The sequence below is a fragment of the Hyperolius riggenbachi genome, chromosome 9 (genome assembly GCF_040937935.1).
Source record: "Hyperolius riggenbachi isolate aHypRig1 chromosome 9, aHypRig1.pri, whole genome shotgun sequence".
NCBI classification, from domain to species: domain Eukaryota; kingdom Metazoa; phylum Chordata; class Amphibia; order Anura; family Hyperoliidae; genus Hyperolius; species Hyperolius riggenbachi.
In genome coordinates, this window is record NC_090654.1 from 41648308 (window position 1) to 41674226 (window position 25919).

The 25919-nt window shown below is 47.3% G+C and overlaps 1 protein-coding gene across 2 annotated transcripts in view; it reads right to left on the reverse strand.

Annotated features, from left to right (window-relative positions):
• Nucleotides 1-25919, reverse strand: part of LOC137531567 (farnesyl pyrophosphate synthase-like) — a 153160-nt gene that overhangs the window by 60693 nt on the left and 66548 nt on the right. For both annotated transcript variants that reach the window (XM_068251489.1, XM_068251490.1), the window contains exons 2-5: nt 22414-22551; nt 22010-22150; nt 21854-21934; nt 21628-21750 (exon numbers count right to left, since the gene is read on the reverse strand). In XM_068251489.1, coding sequence (XP_068107590.1) covers nt 21628-21750; nt 21854-21934; nt 22010-22150; nt 22414-22542 — 474 coding nt within the window. In that variant the 5' untranslated portion in view covers nt 22543-22551. The remainder of the gene's footprint in view (nt 1-21627; nt 21751-21853; nt 21935-22009; nt 22151-22413; nt 22552-25919) is intronic.

Below are 25919 nucleotides of genomic sequence, written 5' to 3' on the forward strand. Positions count from 1 at the left end.
AGGGCCTCGAAAGTCCGCCTTCTGTATTGTTATTTTTGGTCACTACCTCGGGGCGGGCGTGCATGCCTGCCTGCTGCCCTCCTTGGATGTGTAGTGGTAGCCGTTTCTCAGGCTCCACACCGGATTCCATCCCTCATTCCCCGGCCATTACCCGGGGTCACAAATGGCAGACTTGCCCGCCTCCATATGATTCTCGTGAAAGGAATGTGGTGTCATCTTTAACTGGTTCTTGTTAAAGGATTTAAAGTACATTCATTTCAAATACACAGCAGGGCCTCGAAAGTCCTCCTCCTGTATTGTTATTTTTGGTCACTACCTCGGGGTGGGCGGGCGTGCATGCCTGCCCGCTGCCCTCCTTGGATGTGTAGTGGTAGCCGTTGCTCAGGCTCCACACCGGATTCAAACCCCTCATTCCCCGGCCATTACCCGGGGTCACAATGGCAGACTTGCCCGCCTCCACAGGATTCTCATTGTAGCGGTACTGAACAAGTACACAGCAAGTAGAAAATGTAATTTAAAAACAAAACGTAAGCTTTTTAACAATGCCATGGAAAGTTGAGAAGAAAGTCACACATTACCTGACATTAGTGTTGTCCAGAATGTGCACAATGCGTGGGTCGCGTTCAATGCAGTCCTAGGCCGAAGAGGTCATAGCCTAGGGTCACAAAAACCTGTTTATTTGGGCAATTTCAATGGTAGTGATGCTGACGTACATAAATCTCAGCCATGGCCGTTAGCAACGTCTGAATTTCATGAAATGTCTCATGCAGGTAGAAGACATATTGTTAGACTTGGATTCCAAAGATGGGGTCCCTACATCTCTGCAAACCAGAGTTACAGGGGTCCAAAATTGGTAAAATCCCCTATAGGCTTTCATTGCCTCCCTATTTCACTTTCCAAAATCTCACATCTTTTCAAAAGGCAATTGCTCAGCAGTGGCAAATTTTCTAGCATTGTAGGGACCCTTAGGGGGAACATGACTGGTAAGTTTTCGGGCCCCTAGGCCGAAGGGGTCATAGCCTAGGGTCACAAAAACCTGTTTATTTGGGCAATTTCAATGGTGGCGAGTCTGACGTACATAAATCGCAGCAATGGCCGTTAGCAACGTCTGAATCTCACGAAATGTCTCATGCAGGTAGAAGACATATTGTTAGACTTGGGCTCCAAAGATGGGTTCCCTACATCTCTGCAAACCAGAGTTACAGGGCTCCAAATTTGGTAAAATCCCCCATAGGCTTTCATTGGGCCTCCTATTTACAGTTCCAAAATCTAACATCTTTTCAAAGGGCAATTGCTCAGCAGTGGCAAATTTTCTAGCATTGTAGGAACTGTTAGGGGGATCATAACTGGTGAGTTTCGGGCCCCTAGGCCGAAGAGGTCATAGCCTAGGGTCACAAAAACCTGTTTATTTGGGCAATTTCAATGGTAGTGATGCTGACGTACATAAATCTCAGCCATGGCCGTTAGCAACGTCTGAATTTCACGAAATGTCTCATGCAGGTAGAAGACATATTGTTAGACTTGGATTCCAAAGATGGGGTCCCTACATCTCTGCAAACCAGAGTTACAGGGGTCCAAAATTGGTAAAATCCCCCATAGGCTTTCATTGCCTCCCTATTTCACTTTCCAAAATCTCACATCTTTTCAAAGGGCAATGGCTCAGCAGTGGCAAATTTTCTAGCATTGTAGGGACCCTTAGGGGGAACATGACTGGTGAGTTTCGGGCCCCTAGGCCGAAGAGGTCATAGCCTAGGGTCACAAAAACCTGTTTATTTGGGCAATTTCAATGGTGGCGAGTCTGACGTACATAAATCACAGCAATGGCCGTTAGCAACGTCTGAATCTCACGAAATGTCCCATGCTGGTAGAAGACATATTGTTAGACTTGGGCTCCAAAGATGGGGTCTCTACATCTCTGCAAACCAGAGTTACAGGGCTCCAAAATTGGTAAAATCCCCCTTAGGCTTTCATTGGGCCTACTATTTACCGTTCCAAAATCTCACACCATTTCAAAGGGCAATGGCTCAGCAGTGGCAAAACTCACCAGTCATGATCCCCCTAAGAGTCCCTACAATGCTAGAAAATTTGGTACTGCTGAGCCATTGCCCTTTGAAAAGATGTGAGATTTTGGAAAGTGAAATAGGGAGGCAATGAAAGCCTATGGGGGATTTTACCAATTTTGGACCCCTGTAACTCTGGTTTGCAGAGATGTAGGGACCCCATCTTTGGAATCCAAGTCTAACAATATGTCTTCTATCTGCATGAGACATTTCGTGAAATTCAGACGTTGCTAACGCCATGGCTGAGATTTATGTACGTCACCATCACTACCATTGAAATAGCCCAAATAAACAGGTTTTTGTGACCCTAGGCTATGACCTCTTCGGCCTAGGGGCCCGAAACTCACCAGTCATGTTCCCCCTAAGGGTCCCTACAATGCTAGAAAATTTGCCACTGCTGAGCAATTGCCCTTTGAAAAGATGTGAGATTTTGGAAAGTGAAATAGGGAGGCAATGAAAGCCTATGGGGGATTTTACCAATTTTGGACCCCTGTAACTCTGGTTTTCAGAGATGTAGGGACCCCATCTTTGGAATCCAAGTCTAACAATATGTCTTCTACCTGCATGAGACATTTCGTGAAATTCAGACGTTGCTAACGGCCATGGCTGAGATTTATGTACGTCAGCATCACTACCATTGAAATTGCCCAAATAAACAGGTTTTTGTGACCCTAGGCTATGACCTCTTCGGCCTAGGGGCCCGAAACTCACCAGTCATGTTCCCCCTAAGGGTCCCTACAATGCTAGAAAATTTGCCACTGCTGAGCAATTGCCCTTTGAAAATATGTGAGATTTTGGAAAGTGAAATAGGGAGGCAATGAAAGCCTATGGGGGATTTTACCAATTTTGGACCCCTGTAACTCTGGTTTGCAGATATGTAGGGACCCCATCTTTGGAATCCAAGTCTAACAATATGTCTTCTACCTGCATGAGACATTTCGTGAAATTCAGACGTTGCTAACGGCCATGGCTGAGATTTATGTACGTCAGCATCACTACCATTGAAATTGCCCAAATAAACATGTTTTTGTGACCCTAGGCTATGACCTCTTCGGCCTAGGGGCCCGAAACTCACCAGTCATGTTCCCCCTAAGGGTCCCTACAATGCTAGAAAATTTGCCACTGCTGAGCAATTGCCCTTTGAAAATATGTGAGATTTTGGAAAGTGAAATAGGGAGGCAATGAAAGCCTATGGGGGATTTTACCAATTTTGGACCCCTGTAACTCTGGTTTGCAGATATGTAGGGACCCCATCTTTGGAATCCAAGTCTAACAATATGTCTTCTACCTGCATGAGACATTTCGTGAAATTCAGACGTTGCTAACGGCCATGGCTGAGATTTATGTACGTCAGCATCACTACCATTGAAATTGCCCAAATAAACAGGTTTTTGTGACCCTAGGCTATGACCTCTTCGGCCTAGGGGCCCGAAACTTACCAGTCATGTTCCCCCTAAGGGTCCCTACAATGCTAGAAAATTTGCCACTGCTGAGCAATTGCCCTTTGAAAAGATCTGAGATTTTGGAAAGTGAAATAGGGAGGCAATGAAAGCCTATAGGGGATTTTACCAATTTTGGACCCCTGTAACTCTGGTTTGCAGAGATGTAGGGACCCCATCTTTGGAATCCAAGTCTAACAATATGTCTTCTACCTGCATGAGACATTTCGTGAAATTCAGACGTTGCTAACGGCCATGGCTGAGATTTATGTACGTCAGCATCACTACCATTGAAATTGCCCAAATAAACAGGTTTTTGTGACCCTAGGCTATGACCTCTTCGGCCTAGGACTGCATTGAACGCGACCCACGCATTGTGCGCATTCTGGACAACACCAATTACTGGGTTTATACCCTTCTGGATCCACGGTACAAACACAATGTTCCAAAACTGCTTGAAGAAAGAGTCAGACAGGTCAAAATGGAAGAATACCAGCAGGCCCTTGTGGAGACTTTAGAGAGGAGATTGACATCCTCCCCCTCCTCTAGCCAGTTGTACGCCGACAGACTGACTTCCGCAAACCCAGGACGACCAGGAGGGCAGCAAACAACACAAGCCGCAGCTAGTGCCCAAAAGGGAATGGTATCGGCAGTGTCCTTGGAGTGGAAAAATTTTCTGACACCCATGCAGCAGCACACAGAACAGCAAGCGTGCAGATCCACCTCCAACACCGATCGCCTGGAGAAGATGGTCAAGGACTACATGTCAGATGGCATAGCTGTGTTGAACAATCCATCTGCACCCTTCAACTATTGGGTATCGAAGCTAGACACCTGGCACAAACTGGCAATGTACGCAATAGAGGTGCTGGCTTGCCCGGCAGCAAGCGTTATGTCGGAACGCTGTTTCAGTGCTGCCGGAGGCATCGTCACAGATCGGCGTATCCGCCTCTCCACAGAAAATGCAGACCGTCTGACTCAAATTAAAATGAATCAATCCTGGAATGGAAACGACTACGCAACACTCCCGGACCCCAACCAAGTAACATGAACAATGAACATCTGTGATGGGTTAGCGTTTCCGGTCCCTGTTTATTGAACCTCTCATCTGTATTACATTTATGACTGCATGGCGACAAAATGCAAATTGCTATCCGCACGCTTCTTGTCCTCATGCAAGGCCTGGGTTGTTGTGTCTCAAAGCGTGGCCTTCTCCTCCTGCGCCACCCTCCTCCTGTTCCATCACGTGTGCTGCTGCTGGGTTAGCGTTACCGGTCCCTTTTCCTGGAACCTCTTATATGTATTACATTTATGACTGCATGCCGACAAAAAGCATGTTACCTGTGCAAAGAAAACAGACATTTCCCGCATTTAAAAGACAGTTTTCCCTTTGAAACTTTAAAACCGATTTTCTCAAAAACTATAACCTCTTTTTGCTAAAAAAAATTTCCTCTTGTACCCACTCCCAATGTGCACATACCCTGTAAATTTGGGGTATGTAGCATGTAAGGAGGCTTTACAAAGCACGAAAGTTCGGGTCCCCATTGACTTCCATTATGTTCGGAGTTCGGCGCGAACACCCGAACATCGCGGCGATGTTCAGCGAACGTTCGCGAACCCGAACATCTAGGTGTTTGCCCAACACTACCTGACATCACTGAGTGAGGAAGAGCAATCTCGACATGTTGCGCAGTAGTCCAGCATGGCCGTCACTACACAAACAGCTGTTTGCGGTGCGTTACACAGTGAGTTTGGTGTGTCAGTGTGAAGCAGTACTCTAATTACACTTCCTGATTGATGTATACACATGCAAGATGTTTTAAAGCACGTTAGGCCTGCAATTTAGCATTCAATGTGATTTCTGCCCTTAAAACGCTGCTTTGCGTCACATCCAGATTTTTCCCCAGGACTTTTGGCATGTATCCCACTCCGCCATGCCCCCCTCCAGGTGTTAGACCCCTTGAAACATCTTTTCCTTCACTTTTGTGGCCAGCATATTTTTTTCTATTTTTCAAAGTTCGCCTCCCCATTGAAGTCTATTGTGGTTCGTGAACTTTTCCGCAAACCGAACTTTCCGCGGAAGTTCGCAAACCCGGTTCGCGAACCGAAAATCGGAGTTTCGCGACATCTCTACATCTCTGCAAACCAGAGTTACAGGGGTGCAAAAGTAGTAAAATCCCCCATAGGCTTTCATTGGCTCCCTATTTCACTTTCCAAAATCTCACATCTTTTCAAAGGGCAATTGCTCAGCAGTGGCAAATTTTCTGGCATTGTAGGAACCATTAGGGGGATCATAACTGGTGAGTTTCGGGCCCCTAGGCCAAAGAGGTCATAGCCTAAGGTCAGAAAAACCTGTTTATTTGGGCAATTTCAAAGGTGGGGATTCTGACGTACATAAATCGCAGCCATGGCCGTTAGCAACGTCTGAATCTCACGAAATGGCTCATGCAGGTAGAAGACATATTGTTAGACTTGGACTCCAAAGATGGGTTCCATACATCTCTGCAAATCAGAGTTACAGGGGTGCAAATGTAGTACAATCCCCCATAGGCTTTCATTGGCTCTCTATTTTACTTTCCAAAATCTCACATCTTTTCAAAGGGCAATTGCTTGGCAGTGGAAAATTTTCTAGCATTGTAGGAACCCCATAGGGGGATCATAACTGGTGAGTTTCGGGCCCCTAGGTCGAAGAGGTCATAGCCTAGGGTCACAAAAACCTGTTTATTTGGGCAATTTCAAAGGTGGCGATTCTGACGTACATAAATCGCAGCCATGGCCGTTAGCAACGTCTGAATCTCACGAAATGTCTCATGCAGGTAGAAGACATATTGTTAGACTTGGACTCCAAAGATGGGTTCCATACATCTCTGCAAACCAGAGGATTCCATACATCTCTGCAAACTAGAGTTACAGGGGTGCAAAAGTAGTAAAATCCCCCATAGGCTTTCATTGGCTCCCTATTTTACTTTCCAAAATCTCACATCTTTTCAAAGGGCAATTGCTCGGCAGTGGCAAATTTTCTAGCATTGTAGGAACCCTTAGGGGGATCATAACTGGTGAGTTTCGGGCCCCTAGGCCGAAGAGGTCATAGCCTAGGGTCACAAAAACCTGTTTATTTGGGCAATTTCAATGGTGGCGATTCTGACGTACATAAATCGCAGCCATGGCCGTTAGCAACGTCTGAATCTCACGAAATGTCTCATGCAGGTAGAAGACATATTGTTAGACTTGGACTCCAAAGATGGGTTCCATACATCTCTGCAAACCAGCGTTACAGGGGTGCAAAAGTAGTAAAATCCCCCATAGGCTTTCATTGGCTCCCTATTTCACTTTCCAAAATCTCAGATCTTTTCAAAGGGCAATGGCTCAGCAGTGGCAAATTTTCTAGCATTGTAGGAACTGTTAGGGGGATCATAACTGGTAAGTTTCGGGCCCCTAGGCCGAAGAGGTCATAGCCTAGGGTCACAAAAACCTGTTTATTTGGGCAATTTCAATGGTGGCGATTCTGACGTACATAAATCGCAGCCATGGCCGTTAGCAACATCTGAATCTCGCGAAATGGCTCATGCAGGTAGAAGACATATTGTTAGACTTGGACTCCAAAGATGGGTTCCATACATCGCTGCAAACCAGAGTTACAGGGGTGCAAATGTAGTAAAATCCCCCATAGGCTTTCATTGGGCCTCCTATTTACAGTTCCAAAATCTCACATCTTTTCAAAGGGCAATGGCTCAGCAGTGGCAAATTCTCTAGCATTGTAGGAACTGTTAGGGGGATCATAACTGGTGAGTTTTGGGCCCCTAGGCCGAAGAGGTCATTGCCTAGGGTCACAAAAACCTGTTTATTTGGGCAATTTCAATGGTGGCGATTCTGACGTACATAAATCGCAGCCATGGCCGTTAGCAACATCTGAATCTCACGAAATATCTCATGCAGGTAGAAGACATATTGTTACACTTGGACTCCAAAGATGGGTTCCCTACATCTCTGCAAACCAGAGTTACAGGGGTCCAAAATTGGTAAAATCCCCCATAGGCTTTCATTGGGCCTCCTATTTACAGTTCCAAAATCTCACACCATTTCAAAGGGCAATGGCTCAGCAGTGGCAAATTTTCTAGCATTGTAGGAACCCTTAGGGGGATCATAACTGGTGAGTTTCGGGACCCTAGGCCGAAGAGGTCATAGCCTAGGGTCACAAAAACCTGTTTATTTGGGCAATTTCAATGGTGGCGATTCTGACGTACATAAATCGCAGCCATGGCCGTTAGCAACGTCTGAATCTCACGAAATGTCTCATGCAGGTAATAGACATATTGTTAGACTTGGACTCCAAAGATGGGTTCCATACATCTCTGCAAACCAGAGTTACAGGGGTGCAAATGTAGTAAAATCCCTCATAGGCTTTCATTGGCTCCCTATTTCACTTTCCAAAATCTCACATCTTTTCAAAGGGCAATTGCTCAGCAGTGGCAAATTTTCTAGCATTGTAGGAACCCTTAGGTGGATCATAACTGGTGAGTTTCGGGCCCCTAGGCCAAAGAGGTCATAGCCTAGGGTCACAAAAACCTGTTTATTTGGGCAATTTCAATGGTGGCGATTCTGACGTACATAAATCGCAGCCATGGCCGTTAGCAACGTCTGAATCTCACGAAATGGCTCATGCAGGTAGAAGACATATTGTTAGACTTGGACTCCAAAGATGCGTTCCATACATCTCTGCAAACCAGAGTTACAGGGGTGCAAAAGTAGTAAAATCCCCATAGGCTTTCATTGGCTCCCTATTTCACTTTCCAAAATCTCACATCTTTTCTTTTTTTTTTTAAAGATTCTTTATTTAAAGATTTTTAAAGAACAATACATTAGACAGACAAGCATAGGATACAACATACATCCAAAACATAGCTAAACGTTGGTACCTTAGGGAGTTATACCCAATGGCTAGCCTGTGCCACTGGGGGTCCATAGAAACTCTTAGATATATAGTACCATATAACCTATTGATGAGCCCGAGAGGCCTATAGCCGTTTTACAGCATAGGGCGTGGTGCTACTTCATAAGAAGAGTGCTGTAGGAGACCTGGGGCCCAAAGGGATCATACACCCAGGAATCCATAGGTTGTCCAACCTCACCTCGTCCTAATGTCTTATATGTCTCACCCCTCTGACTACTCGCCCGTTGTATCATGTATCAGAACTCTAGTGATTACTTCAAGGAAAAAACTTCTGAGATCAACCAACCAGAGACCAGGTCTAGACCCTGGAAAGAAAGAAGAGAAGGAGAAGCAAGGTAAAGAGGAAAGAAGTCACCATAAAGGAAATGTGCATCTGCCACCGGACACCCAACCGCAAGTAGTGTCAACGCCAAGGGGGAAAGAGGGTTCATTTGTCGGGATTAGAGTGGTTCCCTTCAATTATGGTTTCATTATATTTATATTTAGGCCCTGACTCTAGCTGATGTGAGAGAGCCATACCTAGCCGATTCCTTGAATTCGAACCAGCCCAGCCAAGTTTTCATGTATTGCTCCCGTTTATCGTGTAAGCTAGCGGTTAGATCCTCCATTTTCTCAATCCAGTCTATTTCCCTGAACCAATCCTGTATGGATGGCGGGTCTAATTGTTTCCATTTTCTAGCAATTAGGATTTTAGCAGCATTAATTAAGTGTCTGGTAAGTGTTCTTTTATATCTCCTTATTGACCAATGATTGTGGTGCAAGAGGAAAAAGGCAGGAGAGTCAGGAGGAAGATAGTCTGTCAACACCTGCATGATCTCCCTCACATCCGCCCAAAACTGCGCAAGTTTGTTGCAGGACCAAAAGATATGTACTAATGTGCCCACTGCCATTCCGCATCTCCAGCACGTTGGGGGAGACGACGGGTACATTTTGTGGAGCTTAGAGGGGGTGTAATACCATCTGGTAAAGATTTTGTATCCTGCTTCCTGGCTCCTAGAAGATATAGAAGATTTATGTGAGAAGACCAGAATCTTGTGCCATTGCTTATCAGAGAAGGTCTGGTTCAGGTCCCTTTCCCACTTAGCCTTAAGAGTTACACAGGGTTCCTCACTGTCATTCAGTAGGGAGTATACCAAAGAGAGGGAACCTCTTATTAGGCCCTTACCTAGGCATGTTTTTTCAAATGTGGAGAGGGGCCTAGAGAACTCCCCCCTCGACCCCTGGGATAAGAGGAAATGTTTAAATTGGAGCAGACTCCAGAAGTCAAGGTTGGGAGTACCGAGGGAAGTCTGGAGGTCTCCAAGACCCATCCATTCTCCACCCGAGATCAAGTGCATCGCCCGTAAGGGGGGGTCTGTCCTCCACCTGGGGTAGCTATTACTATCCTGTCCCAGAGAGAAGCCCGGGTTGCCTAATAGAGGCATTAAGGGGGAGGGCCAAGGGGAGATGGATGATTTTTCCCTTATCCTGTAGAAGACCCTAAGTGTTTGGGTTACCAATGCTGCGGCCTGCGGTGAGGAAGGTAAGGAACGTGTGGACCAAGCTAGAAGAGATAGCTTCCCTCCCATTAGCTCCTCCTCGATGCCCACCCATCTTTTATGTGCTGCATGTCTATGCCAGTCTATGACCCTGATAAGGGTAGCTGCCAGGTAATATAGTCTGGGGTTCGGGACTGCCATGCCCCCCAGATCTTTGGGGGCGGTCTGAATAGAATATTTCAACCTAGGTTTACGGCCGTTCCAGATAAATCGAGAAAAAACCTGGGTAACTTGTTTAAAATAAGAGGAGGGGATAAAAATAGGCATTGTCTGAAATAGATAGAGGAGCCTCGGCATAATTGTCATCTTAATAATACAATTTCTGCCAAACCAGGAAAATTGAGGTTTATCCCAGTTCTGCAGGTCTTGTTTGATACGTTCTAATGCCGGGGGGAAGTTACAGGAGAACACATCTTTAGGGTTCGGAGTAATGTGGATGCCAAGGTACTTCAGGGACCTGCCAGGCCATTTAAAAGGAAAGTTGCTCTGCAAAGATGATCTAAGTGGGCCTGGGAGGAGGACTCCGAGAGCCTCACTCTTGTCATAATTGATTGACATATTCGAGATTGCGCCATATACTTTGAACTCTGCTAGGAGGTTAGGTAGTGATATATGCGGGTTGGTTAGGTAGAACAAAAGATCATCCGCATATGCGGCAACTTTAGTGGATGACTTAGGGAGGGGTACCCCTTGTACATCCGGGTTCGCTCTAACCATACATAGGAAGGGTTCCAGTGACAATGCGAAGATCAGGGGGGACAAGGGGCAGCCCTGGCGCGTTCCATTTTGGATAGGAAAAGGGTTTGATAGAACCCCATTCGCCTTAACCCTTGCTGAGGGGCATGAGTAAAGTGCCAGGATGCGCTGCATCATCTCCTCCTCCAGGCCAATATACCTAAGGGTACCCTCAATGAGGTCCCAGTCCACCCTATCAAAAGCCTTTTCGGCGTCAGTAGATAGTAGCAAGGTTGGTGTGGACTGAGACCTCACCCAGTGCAAGATATTCAGGGTTTTTAAGGTATTATCCCTGGCCTCTCGGCCATGTACAAATCCTACCTGATCCAAGTGGATCAGTTTTGGCAGGAGGGGGGCCAACCTATTCGCTAGCATTTTTGAGAAGAGCTTCAAATCTACATTAATTAAAGATATCGGTCTGAAGCTCTTACAAAGGGCGGGATCCTTTCCTTCCTTCAGTAATACCGAGATATGTGATTCAAGCATATAGGGGGAGAACAGGCCCCTTCCCGAGGATTCCTCCGGAGGAGAATTAAAGGCCCTAAGCATATGGGATGAGACAATAGAGCTATATTTTTTATAGTACTCCGGGGTAAACCCGTCCGGCCCAGGGGCTTTTCCAGATGGAGTCTGAGAGAGGGCAAGACACAGCTCGTCCTCCGAGAGGGGCTCCTCAAGTATCTTGATGTCTTCTGGGTTGAGTCTGGGCATCTTAGAGCGGGACAGGTACTCAGTGATTTTAGTTTTCTTTTCCTCCTTAGATATAGGAGATGAGTTTGAGTTTAGGTTGTATAATTCAGCATAGAAGTCCCTGAAGACCTTGGCAATTTCCTCATATTTATGGTGTAATCTAGCATGCTTGTCCTTGATTTGCGGGATGTAATTAATAGTCTGTTGGGTCTTTAGGGCCTTTGCTAGGATGGAGCTACACTTATTACCAAACTCATAGAAGGTGCGACGACAGCGTAGAGCTGCATATTTAGCCTTAAAGAATAACAAGGATTTGAGTCATTCCCTTTCCCTGGTTAATGAAGCCAGGGCTGAGGGAGAACCACTACCCTTGTGGCTATGTTCCAATTCCCCAATGTTAGCCAGGACTTCCCCAATCTCCTTATCCCGTTCTCTTTTACGCCTAGCCCCTTCTCTGATAAGCAAACCCCTGACAAAGCATTTATGAGTTTCCCACACAATCATGGGAGAAGAGTCCTGGGTTGCATTTATCTGAAAGAATTCTTCCATCTCAGATTTAATTTTGGCAAAAATCTTTTTATCCTCAATAAGGGAATTGTTTAGTCGCCAGGAGGCAGGGCCTCGCCTATTCTCCCCTAAGCTAAAGCAGACCGAGACCGGGGCGTGATCGGAGAGATGTATATTGCCAATGGTGGATGCACTAGAGACCGAGAGCAGATTGTGTGACACAAATATATAATCGATTCTTGTGTAGGAGTTATGAGGAAAGGAGTAAAAGGTGTAATCTATAACCGAGGGGTTAATCAGCCTCCAAGCATCGACCAATTGCATGGATCGAAGTAGTGATTTACACTTTCGTAACAACTTGTAGGAAATAGGGGACTTCTTGGATGAGGAGTCAATCTCCGGGTCTAAAGTGAGGTTAAGGTCCCCACCTAGCATGATACTGCCCTCTGCAAATGAGCTTACTTTCGCTAAGAAGGACTGCAGAAACTGCACCTGCTGCACGTTAGGTGCGTAAAAGGAGCCAATAGTGACCTTCTGGGTACCAATTGTGCCTTTAACAATGTTAAACCGACCTTGCGGGTCTTGATATTGAGCTATCAAAGAGAAGGGGGTATCCCTTGAAAAGAGGATCGCGGTCCCTTTTGTTTTAGAATCTTGAGGAGAGCTAAAGTAGGAAGTATTATAATATCTGTTGAACAATTTCGGAATTGATGGACCCTTGAAATGTGTCTCCTGCAAGCACACTATATTGGCACGTTCTTTATGGCACAGGTGCAGCAGGGCAGATCTCTTCTCTGGGACATTTAACCCCTTGGCGTTGAGAGAAAACAGTTTAAGTGATTGTTGGAATGTGCACAAAAAGGGGCGGGCGCCCAGAAGGCAGACACTCATTCCTCATGGAAAAGGTAGAAAGTAGAGCTTGAGAGTAAAGGAGGAAAAAGAAAACATACAGAAAGCGTGTAAGAATCCACGCACAAGCAGACAGGAGTATGTAAACCAAAAACATATTACCTAGGCAGACCAGTCAGACTCCAGTCTGTAAATGGAATGCAACACTTGACCGAGGGGTTTACAGGTAAACCCTCGTCTCTATTTGGCGAATCGCCCAGGGGTAAGGAAGCCCGCAACCGAACAGCAAGAAGGCTCCCCCGCCCCCGGGTGACCACATGTCATCCATATCAAAACCTAAATAAAAACATCAACCTATATTGCACATTGTGACATTTTAAGCATATGAAAAGCTTTGTAACTTTTTAACTGTTGCCTTTTTGAGTTATAGCAGTCTCCTTTTATCCCCCCCCATATATCCGTTAGTGTCTCACTGAATCTACATTCCCGGCTGTCCCCGTGCCCCCCTCCCGATCCCATCGCCCGAGGCAGAGGCGCATGACCAGGGCAAATGTAGAAGTACAGGCGGATTATTATTAACGGTCTGCGCCCCTACCCTGCGACGAAACCAGAGCGAGAGAACCAAGGGAGAACCAGTTCCACAAGCCCAACCCACCATATCCATAGCGTCCCCCTCATATCTACCGACCACCCCACCGTGGCCCCGATCGTGAGATAAATGAAAACATAAAACCTTATAGATGCTATCCCCCGCCTCCCCCGCCCCCTAAGTCCTCCCCCCGCACCTCCCAGGCCAAGAGATTAACCCCCACAGGGGATATCACATTAATGTATAACAATAAGAATTACATGCATCAATCTTAATTAAGAAGTGTCTCATAAAGATAACGATCCCTCGCATCAGATGCGACAATGGCGATGGCCTATATATAATATTTCGATCTTGAGACATGTGTACTCGATGGGAGGGAGATGCGGCAAACTATCCTCGGATGTAGGTAGGGGAGGCGAGGGGTAGGAGAAAAACAGCAAGGCGAAAACGGGGCACAGTCAGGGGCAGTGAGCAACGGGGTAGTCTGTATACCTGCGGGCCCACAGTTCCTCCACACGACATCTGTGTCTGGGGACCAAGCCTTTAAACAGTGGGAACCTCCAGATCGAGTGAATAACGGGTGAAGCGTCACTGGGGACAGCGTAAGGGGATTTTAGAGGACCATATTAAGCAGTACTCACGAGGCTATCCAGTTTAGGCCGCTCTCTTCTGTTTCTGCGGGCGGCCTGAGTATGCTGCGTCTGGGTCCCAATCCGGTAACTCCACTGTGGGCAACGAGAGCTCCCGCGTGAAAGAAGTAAGGTCTCCGGGCTGGCGTAGAACGCTGATGGTGGAGCCCTTCTGGCCCACTAGCTGAAACGGAAAACCCCATCGGTATTTCACTCCGGAATCTTGCAAGGCCTGTAGAAGGGGCCGGAGGGCCCTGCGTTGGATAAGCGTGGATGCAGCCAAGTCTTGGTATAGCGTGACTGTGGAACCTTCCCAGGTCGGCGACCCCTTATCCCTAGCCGCCCGCATGATGTCCTCCTTGTCAGTGTAATTGTGTAGGCGGCATATTACGTCCCGCGGTTGGTCCTGAGACGAAGGCGCAGCCCTGAGGGCTCTGTGCGCACGATCAAATTTAAGTTTCTGGTCAGCGGGGCGGTTAAGTAGGCCGTTGAAGATAGTGCGTAGGGTGGGCAAGATGGCGTCTGTCCCGATGGATTCGGGTAGGCCGCGGATCCGGATGTTATTCCGGCGGCCTCTGTTCTGCATATCTTCCATCTGTGCCCGTATCATTTGCGAGGAAATGCGGTGCTTTTCCCTGTCAGCTTTGAGGGTCGTTATCTCCGCGCGGAGTTGTGCGATGTCCGCCTCTGCTGTGGACACGCGGTCAGAGAGGCCTGTGATGTCGGAGCGAATCACCGCGATCTCCGTCCTCGTGGAAGAAACGATCCGCTCCGTCTGCTCGTCCAGATCTTGTTTGGTGGGGAGGCTTCTAAGGTACCTCCATATATCTTCTAGCCCATTTACTGGTGTGGAGCAGACACTGCCATCAGGAGAGGCTTGCGAGGTAGGAGAAAGCTGCTCCGCCATCTTGGAGACCTCCTTGTCGGGGGCTAGTTTCTGGAAGTAGCGGGTTACCGGTCGCTGAGAGGGGGTCTGAAGTTTACGATCCTTGAGTTTACCCTTCCTCTCCTTTTCCATGCCACTTAATCTCAGAGATAGCAGGGGTTGATGTCTAAAAGCCAGTTAACGAGACATGCGGGCCCGGGAGCTCAGCAAGCACACGTCCTCACTCCTCCATTGCTGGCTCCGCCCCCCAAAATCTCACATCTTTTCAAAGGGCAATTGCTCAGCAGTGGCAAATTTTCTAGCATTGTAGGAACCCTTAGGGGGATCATAACTGGTGAGTTTCGGGCCCCTAGGCCGAAGAGGTCATAGCCTAGGGTCACAAAAACCTGTTTATTTGGGCAATTTCAATGGTGGCGATTCTGACGTACATAAATCGCAGCCATGGCCGTTAGCAACGTCTGAATCTCGCGAAATGGCTCATGCAGGTAGAAGACATATTGTTAGACTTGGACTCCAAAGATGGGTTCCATACATCTCTGCAAACCAGAGTTACAGGGGTGCAAAAGTAGTAAAATCCCCCATAGGCTTTCATTGGACCTCCTATTTACAGTTCCAAAATCTTACATCTTTTCAAAGGGCAATTGCTTAGCAGTGGCAAATTTTCTAGCATTGTAGGAACCCTTAGGGGGATCATAACTGGTGAGTTTCGGGCCCCTAGGCCGAAGCGGTCATAGCCTAGGGTCACAAAAACCTGTTTATTTGGGCAATTTCAAAGGTGGAGATTCTGACGTACATAAATCGCAGCCATGGCCGTTAGCAACGTCTGAATCTCACGAAATGTCTCATGCAGGTAGAAGACATATTGTTAGACTTGGACTCCAAAGATGGGTTCCATACATCTCTGCAAACCAGAGTTACAGGGGTGCAAAAGTAGTAAAATCCCCCATAGGCTTTCATTGGCTCCCTATTTTACTTTCCAAAATCTCACATCTTTTCAAAGGGCAATTGCTCGGCAGTGGAAAATTTTCTAGCATTGTAGGAACCCTTAGGGGGATCATAACTGGTGAGTTTCGGGCCCCTAGGCCGAAGAGGTCATAGCCTAGGGTCACAAAAACCTGTTTATTTGGGCAATTTCAATGGTGGCGATTCTGACGTACATAAATCGCAGCCATGGCCGTTAGCAACGTCTGAATCTCACGAAATGTCTCATGCAGGTAGAAGACATATTGTTAGACTTGGACTCCAAAGATGGGTTTCATACATCTCTGCAAACCAGAGTCACAGGGGTGCAAAAGTAGTAAAATCCCCCATAGGCTTTCATTGGCTCCCTATTTCACTTTCCAAAATCTCACATCTTTTCAAAGGGCAATTGCTCAGCAGTGGCAAATTTTCTAGCATTGTAGGAACTGTTAGGGGGATCATAACTGGTGAGTTTTGGGCCCCTAGGCCGAAGAGGTCATAGCCTAGGGTCACAAAAACCTGTTTATTTGGGCAATTTCAATGGTGGCGATTCTGACGTACATAAATCGCAGCCATGGCCGTTAGCAACGTCTGAATCTCACGAAATGTCTCATGCAGGTAGAAGACATATTGTTAGACTTGGACTCCAAAGATGGGTTCCATACATCTCTGCAAACCAGAGTTACAGGGGTGCAAATGTAGTAAAATCCCCCATAGGCTTTCATTGGCTCCCTATTTCACTTTCCAAAATCTCACATCTTTTCAAAGGGCAATTGCTCAGCAGTGGCAAATTTTCTAGCATTGTAGGAACTGTTAGGGGGATCATGACTGGTGAGTTTTGCCACCGCTGAGTTATTGCCCTTTGAAATGTTGTGAGATTTTGGAACGTGAAATAGGAGACCCAATGAAAGACTATTGGGGATTTTACCACTTTTGCACCCCTGTCCGCCGCTAGCCAATCGGAAGAGGCAGAGAGGAGAGGGGCGGCGCAGCGGGAGTGGAAGACTCCGCAACGTCATAGCTGGGGGCGGTGCTGGGCACAATGTGTGAGCACACGCTGCCTGCCGCCCCTTCGCTCGCCGGAGTCTTCTTCTATTCCACGCATCTGCACTGACTCTAGCCAGCGCGGCCGACGGAGGGGAGACCAGGAGGAGCCCCAGACACCGCCGCTGGAACTGGAGGGAGGTGAGTGGCACCTACACCTAACTACTCTATACTTGGCTAACTATACTGAAGGTCCCTACACCTAACTACACTATACCTGGCTAACTATACTGAAGCCACCTACACCTAACTACTCTATACCTGGCTAACTATACTGAAGGCACCCACACCTAACTACACTATACCTGGCTAACTATACTGAAGGCACCCACACCTAACTACACTATACCTGGCTAACTATACTGAAGGCACCTATACCTATCTACCTATACTGAAGGCACGTATACCTAGCTACCTAAATGTTGGTAGATCTCCTGGGCGTGGCAAATTTTAAAGTAGCTCGCAAGCCGAAAAAGTGTGGGACCCCCTGCCCTAGGCTATGACCTCTTTGGCCTAGGGGCCTGAAACTCACCAGTCATGATCCCCCTAAGAATCCCTACAATGCTAGAAAATTTGCCACTGCTGAGCCATAGCCCTTTGAAAAGATTTGAGATTTTTGAAAGTGAAATAGGGAGCCTAATGGAAGCCTATGGCAGAATTCAGCACTTTTGCACCCCTATAATTCTGGTTAGTTATCATCATCACCCGCCGACTTTAGCAGTTAATAGCAAAGGCCCCTTACATCCTAGCAACACCAAATTTGCAGGGTATGTTAAAAAGATAGCAGGAAACAATATTTAACAGACTTCCTAGGCCACAAATGTGAAAAAAGTTTAATACCTTTTCATAATCCAGATCCATGGAGGACGCCATCCGCGCCCTCCCGTTCATTCCCCCATGGCTCCCGCAGTAATACCGGCCCCGGTCGGGCCCCGACCCCTCCAAACGGGTCGGGTTCTCATTCCCTCCTCAATATGGCCGCCACAGATTGCCGCTGCTGTGCAGTCTGCATAGGCGCAATTGCGGCTGCGCAGCTCCAGGCCCTCCTCCCACCGCGTCATCAATATGCGTGCATACATCGGACGCATCGGGAGGAAGTGCTAGAGCTGCGCAGCCGCAATCGCGTCTATGCGGACTGCGCAGCCGCAGCAATCTGTGGCGGCCATATTGAGGGAGGAATGAGTTGAGAACCCGACCCGTTCAGAGGGGTCGGGACTCGATCAGGGCCATTATTAGTGCTGGAGCCATGGCGGAATTAACTGGAGGGTGCGGATGGTGTCCTCAATGGATATGGATTATGAAAAGGTATTTAACTTTTTTTCACATTTGTGGCCTCGGAGGTCCTTTAAAAAATGTTTTAATTTTTTTATTTGCTGAGTGTGGGAAATCTGAAAAAAAATGGCGTGGGGTCCCCCCTCCCGAGCCTCTGTAACCCCTTGTCCCCCATGCAGGCTGGGAAAGCCAGAATGCGGAGCCCCGGCCGACTGGGGCTTCGCACCCTGAGCTATACCAGCCCGCATGGTCCATGGTATGGGGGACTCCGGGGGGGGGGGGGGAGGGGCGGCCAAGCCTTACTCTCCCCCCCGGAGCCCTCGTCCAATCCATGGACAAGGGGCTCTTCCCCACCTCCGGTGCCCCAGGAGGAGGTGAAGGCGACGACTCCCTGGGGGGGGGGGGGGTTCATGGTGGCATCTGGGAGTCCCCTTTAAGAAGGGGACCCCAGATGCCCACCCCCCTCCCAGGAGAAATGAGTATAGGGGTACAAAGTACCCCTTTCCCATTTCCACAAAGGGTTAAATGAAATAAAAACACAACCACGAGAAAAGTATTTTATTATTCTAAATTAACCATAAATACTTACCTGTACCTTTAAAAAAGTTTTCCCACGCCAATATCCACGGTAAATGATCCAACGAACTGTATCCTCTTATGTTGCGATCTTCAATTAAGTTGATTGAAGATCTCCGATGCCTCCCACATAACAGAGAATGTGTCCTTTTGGACGCATAGCTGCCGGCTCCTGCTTTCTCTCCCCACCTCCTCTCCTGTCACTCTCACCTAGCCTGGCACCCATGGGTGCACTGGGTGCCAGGCTAGGTGAGGGTGACAGGTGCAGGCAGGTGGGGAGAGACAGCAGCGGAGCCGGCAGCTTCACGTCCTGCTCAGGACGCATTCTCTGCTATACTAACGGTTCTTAAATCATCCGGTTCTTTTTAATGGATCGGTTCTTTTTTTTGTATGAATCGGCTCATTTTACTCTGAAACTTTAAAATTGATTTTCTCAAAAAGTATAAGGTTTTTTTGAAAAAAATTTTTTTCCTCTTGTTCCCACTATTCCACTTAACATTCCCAACAATTTTGGTGTTTCTACTATGTAAGAAGACTTTGCTATTAACCGTTAAAGTCGGCGGCCATTTAAGTCTATGGGCGAACCGAACTTTGAAAAAAAGTTCCCGGTTCTCTGCGAACGCGAACCACCAAAGTTTGCCTGGAACCGTTCGCCGGTGAACTGTTCGCTACATCTCTACACTACACCTAGGCGAAGAAGTTTTCCGACTTCTTACTACAGTTTTGAATCAGATGACCCACAGTACAAGCAGAGGCCCTCTCTCCTTCTCCTAGTTTTCTCAGTCTCTGACAGTTTGGAATGGCCTATTTGCATAGGCTCGTCAGAACTAGTCGTGACCGAGGGGGTGGCAAAGGCAACTTTAGGAGAAGCACGAGATCTGCCCTGCTTGTGGTACCGAATTCTTCGGTCAATCTTAATGGCCAATGTTATAGACTCATCCAGTGTTTTCGGCTCGGGGTGACTGATCATGACGTCTGATACTGATTCTGATAACTCCATAACAAAAAGATCTAACAGAGCAAAATATTCCCACCTGGAAGAGACAGCCCACTTTCTACATTCTGAAGCATAATCTTCAACAGAATTATGACCCTGACGAAGATTTTTTAACTTTCTTTCCACTGTGGCTGCTATATCTGGATCATCATATCTAACGGCCATGGCCTTAAAAAATGCCTGTACGGACATTAAAGCTTCATGTCCATCAGGCAGATTATAGGCCCAAGTCTGCGAATCACCGTGTAGTAACAATTTTACTAACGTTACTCTCTGCGATTCCGTGCCTGATGACAAGGGTCTCATTTCAAAATACGACATGCACCTGTTCCTGAAATTTCTAAAATCTGACCTAAGACCAGAGAATTTCTCTGGAAGCACCATCTTAGGTTCTATAACGCGAACGGGAGGCACTGAAGATGTAGAACTTTGAAGGTTGTGCACGGCATCAGTCAAAAGATTTATTTGTGACTGTTGCGAATTGACTGTACGATTTAACTGATCTACAGCCGTGGTTAGGGCCTGAACCTGCTGACACAGTGCCTCCATAATTTAAATGGTCTGTTGTTATGTAACGATCAGTGATGCATAAATTGATCAGTAGTAGCTCTATCAGCACAATAGTCAGTACTTTATTCAATTGTAAAACACTCATGATTGGGTGCACAGTAATATTCAAGAACACACGATAGTGATGGCCCTAGGGCCTCACTAATAGGAGAATGGTCGTACAAGCAAGGTCGCAACAGATCAGATTAACAGAAGTACAGAATCGTTAGGCAGAATCAGAGTGAGTATTCAGGCAGAAGTCGGCAACAGATCAGATTGGCAGAAGTACAGAATCGTTAGGCAAAATCAGATTGAGTATTCAGGCAGAAGTCGGCAATGGATCAGATTGGCAGAAGTACAGAATCGACAGACAAACAGAGGGTCAGAGACAGGCAAAGAGTCACAACAAATAACCAATACAATATAATATAATTCTAATCTAGTGTGAAATCCCCGGGGTCCTGCCGGATCAAAGCACACACGGATCTAACTAAGGTCTGAGAGCTTTCACTGCAAAGTTTCAGCAACAACAGACAACGAGCCACTGACATCCCCATCCTTAAATACAGACAGGCAATTCCAAAGCTCCCGCCCAGAACTGCTTGACCAATCGGCAGTGAGAACAGCGGTCCGATGTCAGCTGACCGGCCGATCAGCTGACCCGTCTCCTAAGCCCATAAAGGTCCTGCCACTCCACGCGCTAGCGTGCAGACCTAACCTGATGTGCCACTGAGAGACCTGTCCTGCCGGGAACTACACAAGACGCCTGAGGAGACGCGACAGCCGCCGCCATGACGTCAGCCGTAGAAGCGGTGGCCGTGCTGCTTTCCGCCGCTGAGGTAATTGCGCTATACCTGACACCCGCAATGTGTTCTTGTATGAGTGACTGGATGACTGGAGGACACGCCTTCCGAGGAAGCCAAAAGTCCAGCGAAACATGTCAAGGCAGAGTGCTTGCATGAGAAGCCGATTTCCTGCTTAGCTTTATGTGAACTCTTAGTCATATGCTATTGAGATGGGCTGGCTAGCTGCGTGGATGTTTGGTGGGTGTATGTGTGGTGGGATGGCCATCTCATGCTGGTTTTAGTTTATATTTTAGGATGTTGACTAATTAATAAATTATTTTTGTGATTTTCTCAACTTGCTTTTCTTTTGGTATTTATTGGGATTACCTGTAGTCTTATTGCCTCTCCTATTTTGTGTAGTTATAATGCATAAAAAGCTTAAAAACGAAATTATTTTTATTGAGTGGCTGATCCAGAAACATCTAAAGGGGGTTTCCTTTACTCAACTCTCAAACTCTCTACCAAAGTCTATGATAAATTTAGTAAATACATAGCAAAAAATACAAACCTCCAGGAAGAGCTCCAACAGGTTCAGATAGTACGGCTGTCTGCGGCAGTACTTCCTCAGAATGCGGTATGCACAGGATTCAAGGAGACAGGCATCATTGACAGCACCTGCTCCAACGCCATCCTGTGAGAGAACATAGGAATCAGAAACAAAAGAATGCCTTCCATTGAAGGTTAACCATGACATGTCCCTCACCTGTCTTTAACTACAGAGAAAAGGAGGTCACCTTTTTATACCAGCAAGGCCTGCCAAGACGCATCTCAGACTGGTCCAGGATGTCATCAGTCACTAAGGTGAAGGCCTCAAGCTGTGGAGGAGGGTTGAATAGGTCAAATACATGCAGTCACTACAAATCATAAATGAAGATGCAATGTGAGACTACCAGCTCTACACTCCAGCTCACTGCAAGCACCCTTTGGATAACGTCATCCTTCTGTAACTCCGGTCCTGCCAGCTCCTGAAATGAAGCCAAAACTGTCATCCCTCGATGAAACTGCCCCCGGGGTGTGCTATACTCCAGAACCTGCAGAGAAAAGAGGAGAAGGGTGATCAGAAGGCAACACTATACAACCCTGCAAACAGAAGAAGGGCAGGGTGGTCAGAGGGTAACATGGAGCACCTCTGTGGAGAGAAAAGGGGTCGAGTGATCAGGAGGCAACAAAACAACATTAGGTGGCAGAGCAGTGAGTGGAAGATAACACACTAGAACCTGCACACGAGAAAAGGGGCAGACTGATCAGAGCATAATATTACGGTAACATAGAACACTACAGGAGGAACCATTACCTCTTTTAGCCGTGATATGGCATCTCCGATCTCAGGGTGACCCAAATATTCTGCTGTCAGATCCTTCACTATTGTCTCAAAGAAGCTGCAGAACTTTGGATGCTGTACAGAGATTGGTATGCTGCTCATTCTGTCACCCTGTCAGTAAAGGAAATGTATTATTTTCATTCACTAAGGAGAAACCACAGCAATGCTACAGGCCACATACCCTGCCTAAATACCATTGATCAGAATGCGGAAAGTGGTAAGTCTAGTGCGGTAAGTGGATTTTCGCGAAAAACACAAAGTTCTGTGGAAAATTCACTTACTGCCATGTTAACTTTGACATCAATTTTGACATAAACTACAAGGTCTTTTTGATTTTTTTGTTCTTATTGTTCCCACTCCCCTACTTAACAAAGCCTGCAAATTTTGTGTTTCTAGCACCTACGGGGGCTTTGCTATTAACCACTAAAGTTGGCAGCCATTGGGCTTGATTCACAAAAGGGTGCTAACATAGTTAGCACGCCTAAAAGCTTTGCACGTGCTAACTAGGGTGCTAAGTAGTTAGCACATGCAAACTACTTAGCACCGTAGTTAGAACATGCAAACTACTTAGCACCGTAGTTATTACATGCAAACTACTTAGCACCGTAGTTAGTACATGCAAACTACTCAGCACTGTAGTTAGTACATGCAAACTACTTAGCACCGTAGTTATTACATGCAAACTACTTAGCACCGTAATTAGTACATGCAAACTACTTAGCACTGTAGTTAGTACATGCAAACTACTTAGCACTGTAGTTAGTACATGCAAACTGCTTAGCACCGTAGTTTGTACATGTAAACTACTTAGCACCATAGTTAGTACATGCAGATTACTTAGCACCGTAGTTAGTACATGCAAACTACTTAGCACCGTAGTTAGTACATGCAAACTACTTAGCACCGTAGTTAGTACATGCAAACTACTTAGCACCGTAGTTAGTACATGCAAACTACTTAGCACTAGTGATGGGCGAACACCTGGATGTTCGGGTTCGGGAAAGTTCGCCGAACATGACCGAGATGTTCGGCATGTTCGGGCCGAACCCCGAACTTTCCGAACATCCAGCTTTTGGGGGCCATATGGGGTCGCAGGCATAAGGGGGGAGCATGCCCCGATCGCGGGGGGGGGGTCGGAAATTCCCCCCACCCCCTCCGCTAGCGCTCCCCCCCTCTGCCTGCTTCCCCATTCAAAAGTTTAAGCAAAGTACCTGTAGTGGATGGCCTGGCAGTGGGTGGCACTGTGGAGTGAGGAGGAGGAGTCCGGAGAGTGACGAGTTGAGGGAGGCCGGGCAGCGGGCGGTTCAGCGGAAGTACCCTTGTGGTACTTCCGCCCTTTCTCTGACCTCACGCCCGCTGCCCGGCCTCCCTCAACTCGTCACTCTCCGGACTCCTCCTCCTCACTCCACAGTGCCGCCCACTGCCAGGCCATCCACTACAGGTACTTTGCTTAAACTTTTGAATGGGGAAGCGGGCAGAGGGGGGAGCGCTAGCGGAGGGGGTGGGGGGAATTTCCGACCCCCCCCCGCGATCGGGGCATGCTCCCCCCTTATGCCTGCGACCCCATAGGGGGGCAGTATTCGGCCGAACAGGGCCCTGTTCGGCCGAACAGGGGCCCTGTTCGGCCCTGTTCGGCGGCCATTAGAAGTTCGGGGCGAACCCGAACTTAAAAGGCCGAACACCATCAGGTGTTCGGCCGAACGCGAACATCACCCGAACAGGGTGATGTCCTGCAGAACCCGAACAGTGGCGAACACTGTTCGCCCAACACTACTTAGCACCGTAGTTAGTACATGCAAACTACTTAGCACCGCAGTTAGTACATGTAAACTACATAGCACCGTAGTTATTACATGCAACCTACTTAGCACCGTAGTTAGTACATGCAAACTACTTAGCACTGTAGTTAGTACATGCAAACTACTTAGCACCGTAGTTTGTACATGTAAACTACTTAGCACCATAGTTAGTACATGCAGATTACTTAGCACTGTAGTTAGTACATGCAAACTACTTAGCACCGTAGTTAGTACATGCAAACTACTTAGCACCGTAGTTAGTACATGCAAACTACTTAGCACCGTAGTTAGTACATGCAAACTACTTAGCACCGCAGTTAGTACATGTAAACTACATAGCACCGTAGTTAGCACATGCAAACTAGTTAGCACCGTGCTAACTAGGGTGCTAAGTAGTTTGCATGTGCTAACTACGGTGCTAACTACTTAGCACCCTAGTTAGCACGTGCAAAGCATGTTAGCACATGCAAAGTGCCTTTTCACTGGTGTGCTAACACTAGAGATGGCCCGAACGGTTCGACCTTGAACTTATTCATGTGAACTTCAGTGGTTTGCGGTGAACCGCGAACTATATGCGAATTCGACCCGCCCCCTATACTACATCATTAGGGTCAACTTTGACCATCTACATCACAGTCAACAGACACAGGGTAGCCAATCAGGCTACACTCCCTCCTGGAGCCCCCCTTATAAAATGCAGGCAGTGTCAGCCTTTTCACTTTTACTGGCTGCAGTAATTAGAGAAGGGAGAAAACCTGTTGACATAGGGAAAGCTTAGTTAGGCTCTTGTGTTAGGCTTGTTAGCTTGCTCCTTGCTGATACTTATTGCTAAAAAGCACTCCTCATCCTCAACAGCTCTTTTGAGAGCTAATGTTGTTCTTGTGATCTATTTTTTTTGTGTGTGTGTCCCACAGACACTTGTGTTGCATATACAGCCCTGTCATTCAGTCAGTCGCAGCTGCTGGACCTTGGCCCCTTGGTAATTCCTACTGTGCCACTGCCAAGCCCAGCACATTCAATGACTACCTGTGTGTGTGACAGCTGCACATTTGTAATGCCAATCCCTGCATATCGGTTCGGTAGTGCACCTACCTACGTGACCGCAAGCAGTGTTATATTATATACCAGTCAGTCGCTGCACCTGTTTACGGTACCTGTGTGTGTGACAGCTGCACATTTGTAATACCAATCACTGCATACCTACCTGTTCAGTGCACCTACCTACGCACGCAGTGCTATATACCACCAGGCACTGCACCTGTTCATGGTACCTGTGTGTGTGACAGCTGCACATTGTATTGATACCAGTCACTGCATACCTGTTCACTGCACCTTCGTGACTGCACATTGTATTAGTCAAGTCAGTGCATACCTTTCACTTCATCTCCCCCCAATATGGGCAAAACAGGCGGAGGCAGGCCACCCAGCAGGTCTGTTCGAGGTCGTGCTTTCGTGCGGCCCTGGACCAAAGTACAGTGTTCAGAGGACGCTTGCCATCAACCCCCAAGATTGTCAGGATGTAGTTGACTATTTAACACAGAACACCTTATCTTCCTCAGCTTCCGCACGGAACTGTGACATATCTTCCTCCTCCTACTGTGATTCTGGCACCCCACCTAACACTCAGTCAGCCGCCACCACCAAAGTGCCATCACCCCAGGGCTCAGTGGTGTGGAAATT